The following is a 9,397-nucleotide window of genomic DNA, read 5'->3' as shown; positions in this document are numbered from 1 at the left end:
GGCCGCGGGGCCGGGCCGAGCTCGGCGGGGCCTCGCTGCGTCCTCGGCCGGGCCACGCAGCGCTGGCGGCCCCGAGCACGGCCCCGAGCACGGCCCCGAGCACGGCCCCGAGCACGGCCCCGAGCACGGCCCCGAGCACGGCCCCGAGCACGGCCCCTCCTCGTCCCCTTCAGGCCGGCGTCAGACACAGCGGCTCATCTTCCCCTTCATCCCATCCCGAACACGGCCCCTCATCCTCCCCTTCACCGTGTCCCTAACACAGCCCCCTCAGCCCCATCCCGCTCCTCCCCACAGACGGCCCTCAGTGCCTCCCTGCCACCCCCGTGCCCCGGCACGGCTCTCGGGCCTCCCTCTCCGCACAGACAGGGACGTGTCCTCGCCTTTGCAGCGGCAGGAGCAGCGGGGCGGGTGGGGGGTGGCCGCCACTGCTGTCTGCCCGCGCTGTGCCCCAGAGTCCGCGCCCCGTGGGCCCAGTGTGGGACCTCCCAGCACCCCTTCTCCATCCCATCTCCAGCTGGTGAGGAGCCTCCAATGCCCCCAGCGCACCCACCACCCTCCACAGGACCCCCGGGACCGCCTCCCTTGGCCGTCAGGTGCCTGCCCCAGCCTTGCCCATGTTTTCAAACTCTGTCTTATCCTTAAACCATCTGCAGGCAGGAGCCACCTCGGGCACTGCTGGTGGGACACTGTCCCAAAGGGCTGCAGGGACGCGCGGATCCTGGAGCAGGGACACCAGCACCAACCAGCCGGCCAGAGCACCCCAGCCAGGGCTTGACTCGACTGCCAGACCATTCCTGCCTCAGAGGCAGTAAACAGTGACACCAGGACAGTTAGACACTGTGATGGCCCAACACAACGCCCTGCCGTGCACAGCTCCCCCTTGCTTCCCAGAGGAATTAGGCTCTTCAGTGAAGCTCATGTCCCACATGAAGAGACTAATTCCAGGAAGCCACAGGTCCTCACCCATCTTTTCTGTGGTCCTGCAGAGCTCAGCTGTGCACCCTCCGCACCTCCCCGCCCTGCAAATCCTGTGCAGCTTTGAGACCTGACCTGCAGAGGAATCCTGAGCCACCACTGGACAAGGACATTGCCCACCCTCCTGCTCCCATCCCCTCGCATCCCGCAGTCAGTTCCCAAAACTGGGGCTCTCCTCTTAGGGCCAGCAGGGCTTGGTGGGCTGCAAGTGTCAAACAGCTGCCGAGACAAACTAGCAGTGTACCAAGAGCTGCTCCTCCTCCTCTTTCTCCTCCTCCTTGTGCGGTCTCACCAGGTCTCATCAGGCAAAAGCAACTTCCTGGCATTGCACACAGCTCCTCACCAGCTGTTAAGAAAGAGCTGCTGGTTTCAAGGGAGGGTGCCTCAGAGGGGCTTGTCCAGAATGCTTCGGGTGGTCTTCAGCAAGGAGGTGAGCACACAGGAAAGCATCCACTGATGGAAGATGGTGAGTAAGAACCAGACCTGGGCTATGGTGGGCATGGGGACAGGACACTGCGAGCCACATGTCCTGGTTGGAAGGGTTTTGGGGATGTCCTTGTGAGGGGTTGGATGTGGCCAACACCCTCACTACTCCTGAAAGCCAAAGTCCTCCTGTACATCTGAGCTGGATGGAGCTTCAAAGACCTCTGACCAGTTTCTGGGCTCGGAGGAAGATTTTCTGAGTGAACTTATGCTGAATATAAACATCTGTGAAAGGAGGAGGCCACACTCCCACTGAGTCCAGGAGAGCCTCCACCAGCACAAAATGGATTGGAAAAGCTGGAACTGATCACAGTGATGGCAATGCTGTACATCCAAGGGCTCTGAGCAAGTCCCAGCTCATGGAACAGGCCCAAAACTGATCATTACAAACCACCAAATCAAAAATCCCAACGGCATGTTTGGGAATCTGGAAAACATTGCTTTTTTCACTAATTTGAGTGAAAGGCCCAGTGATGGTGTACAGGAAATGGCACATTCATGCTGCTTCAGCACTGCTATACAACTGCTGCATTTGGGGGTTTACCAGGAAAACTGGGGCGTTTGCCTGGGGAACTTGCACTTTTGTAAGTCTGTATATATACATTTGATCAGCTATGTCTAAAAATATTGCATCAGCTTCTCTCCATATCAGCCTTTCCCTTGCGAAAATAAAAATTATGCAATCACAAACCCAAGCTGAAATCCCAGAAGGATAAAAACTCCAAAATCGAGGCATACAGCTCCAGTGAAGCAGCCAGCTGCGGTGCAAAGGGACACTGTGGTCTGGAGACAGGGGGTGAGAGAAAGATGGGGAGGGTAAGGTGATCCCTCCCCTCTCACAAGGTCCATCTCAGAAGATTAGGAAAAATGTAGCCCCATCCCGTAGCTTTGTGCCATACCTCCAACATGGCAGTCTTCTTCCAAGAGCCGTTCACAGCCTCCTCCAGGCAGCGTTTCTCTGGAGGCTCTAGAGAAAAGTGAATTTTGCTCACTAAGGAAGTTAAAGGCAGCTCTGTGCTGGAGCAGATGTGTCCTGGTTTGTGTGTGCACAGTGTGAACCACACAGGAAAGACACATGTCATAAAAGTAGGGCAGTCTGCTGCCTCTTGGCCTTGTTTTTTCTGCACATAGGCTTTAGTGGAATGAGTCTCAGCAGTGTCATCCCCACTTTTCCTCCAGGGAGGGACCCAATGGCCCTGTGCAGTCTCCCCCACCAACTCATCATGGAAAACAGGACAAGGGCAAGGCAGGTTGCTCCCATCTGAGCTCTGGGAAATCTCTGGATCTCAGATTCTGCCCTCAGGAGCTTTGCTACTACCACCCAGTCCCTCTGATCTGATGGTCCTTGGTAGTGTACAGAGGGTGGATCAGACCAAAAGACTCCATGAAAGGTCTCCTGGATGCCCTCGTGGTGGGGTAACCTGGTCCCAGTTTGGTGCAGCCCCATGTTGTTTACTCAGATATATTCAGGACCTTTTTGAGCAAAGACCTCATTTTGTGGAGAAGACTTAGTGTGAGACCATGTTGAAGGAATACCACATTCCCCAGGGTGAATTTTGACTCATTTTCCTCCATGGTGTTTTAACTGGAACTGTTTTTCTTAATGGTTGCAGATGCCTCTGGAGGGGAGAGATGCCGTGGTGAGGCACCTTCGGGCAAAGTTCCAACAGAACAGGAAAGAGCCTCCCAAAGCGGGTGGCTGGCCAGAGAGTCACCCTGCTGCCTCTCATGGACCAGAGCCAGGACAGACCTCTGCCATGGCCTCCAAGGGGGATCCTCCTCAGGAGGCCCCCTGGAGCAGGAGGGACTGCAGCAGGGCCTCTCCACCTCACAGTACAGGTCAGAGTTTGGGACAGCATTCACCTCATTCCACCTGCGAGACCCCGGCACGAATGGTGTGTCGGAAGAAGGGGACGGCTCCAGGTGCCAACTTCCACCCAGTGCGTGCAAAGCCAGCAGGAGATGTGTTGAACAAGAAGGTGGAAGCCAGCTCTGACCCTCCCCACAGGAAGCCAGCCCAGCAGACACGGCCACCTGCCAAAGACAAGGGGGCTCCAGTGGTTCTTGCCAAAGGCACAGCTGCTGCATCCCCCCTGCTTGCGGTGGGAAGCCCCCAAAGGATGGAGCACCCAGCTGTGCCCCGGAGGAAGCCTTTGCCACATGTCAGGGCACTGGGAGTGAAGCCAGGCAAGCCCCGGCGCCCTCCTGATGTGGATTTGGCAAAGTTCAGAGCAGCTGCACATCCTGGGACATCCATCTGTCCTGCCACAGAACCACCAAGGAGTGCTCAGCTGGGTATGGCCAGGCACAGGAAAGTCCCTCAGGAAAGGGCACTGCTCATTCAGTAAGGAAAATCTCCCCAGTTAGAGCCTGCAGCTCTTGGGAGATGGAAATACTGGGAAGGCTTATGGAGAGGTGTATTACCAAAGGGGCTGTTATAGGCTACAGCATGAGGATGAGAATGAGAGAGAAGGAGGGCAGGTGAAAAAACAAAGTGCCCTGTCCCTGGCTGGGCACAGGTTTCCATCTCTGGAGTGTTTGTAGGAAGTAAGGTTGGAGTAAGTAACATGAGAGATGTTGCCAAATTGGAGTGAGCCCAAGATGGCCGGGGACTGGAGCACATGGAGAAAGAAGGGCTGAGACCCAGGCTTGTTCAGCTGGGAGGAGAGGGAAGAAGGGGAGACCTCACTGCCCACAGCTACCTAACAGGGAGAAAATGGGGCCAGACTCTTCCCAAAGGTGCCCGGGGGCAGGCCTGGGGGCGATGGGCATGAGCAGGAGGGGAGGTGCCAGTCAGACACTGCCCCACCACGCTCCACAGTGGCCTTCCAGAGCCACGCTGCTGTGGTGGTTTCTCACAGTTGCTGTTCTGCTAATCCACACTACAGGTGATGAAAGCTGTTTCAAATACCATTTCTTGCTCAGTTTCTCTAACCGTGAGAGTAGACTTCCCTTCCTTTCCTTAAGAGAACTGAAAAATGAAGCTGGTCTATGTTATAATTAAAAGGTGTTATCAGGGCTGGCCACACTGTTGTGCTGGTGGATTCTCACATGACTGGCTACAAGTATTTACTTGTCTTGTGGGTCCTAAGGCAAGCTGCAACATCTAGAATCACACCTTGCCTTGATTTGATAATTTTTGTTAATTTTAAGGGCAATCTTAAGATGTTTAGGGCCAAGTATCTGATTGTGTATTACTTGGTACCATAAACCAGAAGAGATTTGATGTTGTACTCAGGGCTTTGTGCCCATTTTTTGTTGGTCTGGTTGACCAGGCTGGAGACAGGGCTTGTGGTACAAATAAGGGCATGTTAGCAGGAGTGTGGTCATGCTGGCAATCCTAAAAGGGGCAGCAGTATGTTGTGACTGGTGATGCTCCTGAGCACGTGGACATATCCAGGACTTGCCCTGATTCTGGTACATATCTGAAATTTAGGGGTTTTCCATATTCATGACACCTATTTTGGCCTCTTCCCCTCTCCTTCCATCATTTGTCCGGGAAGAAAGTGGCATTAGAAATATACAAACAGGAAAATACGTATTCAGTGTCCTCAGTGAGGAATCTGATGAGCTGTGCACCAGTGTGCGGGAAGAAAATCCGTGGATGGGCTATGGAGTAAAAAACTTCTTGCTCTATCAAGATGTGTAGTCAGTTTTATCTCCCCACCTCCCCCTGCACTAAATCCAGCCCAGAGTGGCTCTGACCTCAGGGTGTCTGATAGAGCTGAGGAGAAAATATGAAATAATCCCTCCCTGCTCCCTCCTGTTCTGCTGTTTGTCACAGGTCACCTTCAACCAGGCTGTGCTGCATCAGTGCCTGCACGGTTCCCACAGCAGGATGCTCCGGGAGGCATGGGGTAAGGACTGAGCAGCACTGCTATTCCAGGCTGTGCCAAGCCACTGGGAAGGGCACAAGATGTGACAGCAAGAGGATGTTTGGGTTTTCCTGCCTGCTGCTGGAGCACAGGGTGTGGAAGCAGCTCCCACAGTGTGAAGTGTGGCCATCCCTTGGGGCTACGTTGTTACCTCACTGTGGCCATTGCACCCTGCTGCCTGTCAACATCCAGCTGTGTGAGGAGCTGCTGGCACAGGGCACGGAGCTGCTGTCCAGCTCTGGCCCAGAGCCAGGGCCAGTCCATGGCCAGCCCACCCTCCTCCTGGCAGCCTGATTCTGCCCTCAGCCCCCAACGCCGTCACTGCAGCAGCACCTCCTAACCGTGCTCTGCCTCACCACAGGGGTGAAGATGACATCTACGATGATGTTGAGCCTGTTGAGCTGGCCAGGAGAAGACCAGGCCTTCTGCTGCCTCCTGTGTGCCAGTTGCCAGTGTATCCCTGCCCCAGAGGAGGTGAGTACAGGAGGGGCTTGGGTCTGTTTGGGGTGAGACTGCAGCTCCGAGAGCCGCGAGGCCCCAGTGAGCCGTGGGCAGCGGCAGGGCTGTGCTAAGCCTGCTGCTCCCCCACACAGGAGGGCAGTGCGTTCCTCTTGTACATGGGCACAGGAAACCTTGGTCCCCCCACACCTGGGGGCAAACTCAGGGTTTGGTCCCAGGAGGAGAGAGCTCTTGCTGCTCTTTGTATCCTGTTTTGGCAAGTGTTTACTCCTCACAGCAGCCTCATGGCAGCGCCTCTCCTGGGGTTTGGTTTTACAGGTGGAAATGCTGGCCGAGCCTCTAACAGGGTTACCTTGCTGGCAGCTACACAGAGGTAATGGGTCTTTTTTTACTATTTCTAAGGGTCCCAAGATGCCCAGGGGTCCTTGCTGCTCTGACAAAGCTGCTGCTTTAATGGTCTCTGCTGGGCTTGCAATAGGAAGGTCTGTGGGGAAGAGCACAAGCTGTACACCTTGCCCTGAGAGCTTCCACAGCCCCAGGGCTGGCACAGGGAAATGCAATGGGGAGCAGCCAGCAGGGAGAAGGGGATGAGAGGGAGCAGAGCATGGGATGCGGTCATCTGAACCTTCCCATGGCTTTCACTGGCTGCAGAGAATCCCAGGTGTCCCAGAAGATGAAGACAATGACACTCAAGGCATGCAAGAAAGAAGAGAAGATGGACAGGGGGTTTCAGAAGAAATTCAAGGTGAGCAGCAGTGAGTGATCACTTTTCCCTTTGAGCTTCTTCTCCCCTTCTGGGAAGGGTGCAGTGCAATGGTAGAAAGGAGCTGTGCTCCACAGGGACCGATGATACCCAGATCACACCCTGCCTTGTTCCCCCAGGTCACACCTGCCCCATTCCCCCAGATCAGACCAGTCCCACAGACCATTTGGCCAGAGAGGAATCTGTTTTTTTCAAGGAGGGAGGGCGGTCAGACCTGCCTGACTCAGCTCCCCACGGGTGCTGCTGTTTGTGTTTCAGTTCGAAGGCAGCATCCATGTCCTGACTCAGATGATGGTCGACCCTGCAGCAACAGAGAAGAGAGGTGGAGCAAAGAACCTGCCACTGAGACCGGGAGAAATCCTTGATGTCATTCAGTTTACAAATCAGGAGCAAATCCTCTGCCGGAACAGCCAGAGGAGGTGTAAGTCTGGAGGGGGATGGGGCTCGCCCACAGCAGGGAGCACAGCACAGTTTTGGGAAGAAGCTTCTTTGTGCAAACATTCCCTGACAGACCTCCTGACAGATCTCCTCCACCTGTTAGACAGATCTGACAGGTACCGTGCTATCCTAAGAAGGTTCCACTTTTCTCTGCACAAACGTCCTGCTCTTCCTTCCACTCAGCAGCAGCATTTCTGCTGTGAGATGGGCTTGTCCTTTCCCTCTGCCAAAAGCTTTTGCAGTCCTCAAAGCCTCCAGGTGGAATGGGCTGCAGATCCCTCAGGGAGAGGGGAAGGGATCAGGCTCTTCCCTGCCAGCTGCCATTCAGCCTGGCAGGCTCCTTCCTGATACTGCCCAGAGCAGGTTCCTCCTAAGGGTCCAGCTGGGCTGCCCAGAGCTGGATTCCTCCTTGTCCCAGCTCTTTCTGGGAACGTGAGGTGTTGCTAAACCCTGAGCAGGGGCAGGTGCTGGAGTGATTCCCTCTCATGCCCTGGTTCCCAGCACAATCTGACATGTTTTTCTTCACTCTGTTGCAGATGGCTACGTGCCCCGGGCTGTGATGCTGCCTCTGTGAGTACCCTTTCCCAGCCCCTTCATCTCCACTCCATGAGCTGCAACAACTGCTCCATGAGTGGCCAGTACCAAACTAGTCCTGGCTGACAACTCAAAACTACCCAGCTCAGGCTGTGACCATAAGCCTAACACCAGCAGGTTCCCCTGGGGTGGAATCTGCCATTTCTGGTGTCAGGAGAGATTCTGTCACTGGGACACTGGAAGCACTCCCCAGGCTGTGGTCCCTCGTGAGGGACCTGCCCAGACACTGCTCAGAGGCTGCTGCTGGGACAGGGTGAGGGTGCAGCCCCTCTGCAGAGCCAGGTCTGGAGCTCCTGGTAGCCTGGGATGAGGCCACATCCTGAGAGGGGCCAGAGTAATCTTAACCCCACTCCAGATGGTCCCAGCCATGCAGGGGGAGCACAGCACTGGGAGGGTCAAACAGGGCTGCAGGTGGACACCAGAGTCCAAGGACAGGTCAGGAGGAGCTGAGACAAACACGGCAGCAGGAGCTGGCCCTTGCCTTGGGGTTGGCAGGTGGTGGAACATGAGACACCACACTGCCCACAGCACCCCATCTTTGTCCTTGCAGGGACACTGACATCTATGATGACGTTGAGATTTATGGTAGGTGCACAGAACTGCTGCCATACTCCTTCACTGGCCACAGTCACCACCACACCAAGCACCAGGATTCCCCTCCTCCTGACCCTTTGCTGTTTTGCTGCCTTCCCTCTCTCTCTTCCCTCTGTGTAATTTCTCTTCCTCTCCCTGAGGTATCCTTTACTTACTCACAGTTCCCTAAAAGTCTTTGTGTTCCTCTGTTTCCAGTTATTTGGACTTCTCTGCACCCTGTTCTCAGGTTGCTCCCTCCACTTGCTGCCAGGCCCGGGGCGCCTTCAATGTCCTTTGAGGTGTCCCTGATCCCCCAGACAACTCAGACTTCCCTTTCCCAAGCAGCTGCTTTCTCCTGACATGCAAACTCCATCCCTGGCTGGCAGGTGGCTCTGAAGATAGAGCTGAATAGAGACAACTGTATTTCAGCTCTGCTCACAAGTACACACTTTACCTAATTCTGGCAGGCTGAGCCAACCGTGCTGAGGCCAAAGGCACAAGAGAGCACCACAGAGACCTTCCCAAGGGCTGAAACACGAACAGCACCAGACACCAGGCTCCTTTTGTGAAGGAGCTCTGCTTCCTCTGAGACAGGCTGCAGAACCACCTTGTTCCTGCCAGAAGAGAACAGTAGCATGGCTGCTCAGCATGTGGTGCTGCACAGATCCTGTCCCGTGGGGCAGGGGGCCCCAGATCCTCAAGTCACACCATCACTGTAGCTCTGTTTTGTCTGTGTAAAATACAGCAATGGTTCAAGAGGGTTTTATGGCCCTTTTTTTTTTTTTTTTTTTTTTTTTTTTTTTTTTTTTTTTTTTTTTTGGGGGGTGGGGTGGGGAGAGAGGGATAAAATCAGGCTCATAAAGGTTTTAATATTTTCCCATTTCCAGAGCATCTTCAGCCTGGGACCCCCTGCCCTTTTGTTCTGCACCACACTCTGGCCCCAGTGGCACTCCTGTCCTGAACCAGAGGCAAACTGGACAGAGAAATACTCTAAAATATCTAAATTAATTATGGACTAGGTGCTCCAGCAGCATCTCATGGCCTTGGGGCAGCTTCCCTGGAGAGCTGGCAAGAGGCTGGTTCCGTTGGGGCAGATATTTGTGTGGGAACGTTCAGCATCACCTGTTGGTGCCTCGGGCTGTGTCTGCAGATGCCATGGAAAGTTCTTCATTCACTGAGAAAGTTTCCCTTTGCAGACCCTGCCCTCATGAAGCCCTCACAGTTGGGGGCAGGATTG

At 54.8% G+C, this 9,397-nt stretch overlaps 2 protein-coding genes across 3 annotated transcripts in view; one reads left to right on the top strand and one right to left on the bottom strand.

Annotated features, from left to right (window-relative positions):
* POLE4 (DNA polymerase epsilon 4, accessory subunit) overlaps positions 1–1,119 on the bottom strand; it is a 3,951-nt gene extending 2,832 nt beyond the window's left edge. The window contains exon 1 of the mRNA XM_041465289.1: positions 1,051–1,119. Within this exon, the coding sequence (XP_041321223.1) occupies positions 1,051–1,119 (69 nt within the window). The remainder of the gene's footprint in view (positions 1–1,050) is intronic.
* Positions 1,120–1,338: 219 nt separating this feature from the next.
* Positions 1,339–8,907, top strand: PRAM1 (PML-RARA regulated adaptor molecule 1). Of its 2 annotated transcripts, none has more exons than XM_041465299.1 (10): positions 1,339–1,441; positions 3,072–3,753; positions 5,243–5,315; positions 5,695–5,807; positions 6,111–6,165; positions 6,444–6,537; positions 6,814–6,976; positions 7,530–7,563; positions 8,138–8,172; positions 8,628–8,907. In XM_041465299.1, the coding sequence occupies exons 1-10, from the start codon at positions 1,439–1,441 to the stop codon at positions 8,630–8,632; spliced, it is 1,257 nt and encodes a 418-aa protein (XP_041321233.1). In that variant the 5' UTR covers positions 1,339–1,438; the 3' UTR covers positions 8,633–8,907. The 2 variants fall into 2 exon arrangements, with proteins under 2 accessions (XP_041321233.1, XP_041321232.1); XM_041465298.1 differs by having other exon boundaries at positions 8,547–8,907.
* Positions 8,908–9,397: the final 490 nt, after the last annotated feature.

Source organism: Pyrgilauda ruficollis, unplaced genomic scaffold (genome assembly GCF_017590135.1).
Source record: "Pyrgilauda ruficollis isolate IOZ18807 unplaced genomic scaffold, ASM1759013v1 scaffold188, whole genome shotgun sequence".
NCBI lineage: Eukaryota > Metazoa > Chordata > Aves > Passeriformes > Passeridae > Pyrgilauda > Pyrgilauda ruficollis.
The sequence above is the reverse complement of the archived record's forward strand: the minus strand, read 5'-3'. Positions and strand labels throughout refer to the sequence as shown.

Coding starts and splice junctions, on each gene's coding strand:
- PRAM1 (XM_041465298.1), top strand. Junction 3,754..5,242: donor ACCAAGGAGTGCTCAGCTGG/GTATGGCCAGGC, acceptor TGTTTGTCACAG/GTCACCTTCAACCAGGCTGT. Junction 7,564..8,137: donor CGGGCTGTGATGCTGCCTCT/GTGAGTACCCTT, acceptor TTGTCCTTGCAG/GGACACTGACATCTATGATG.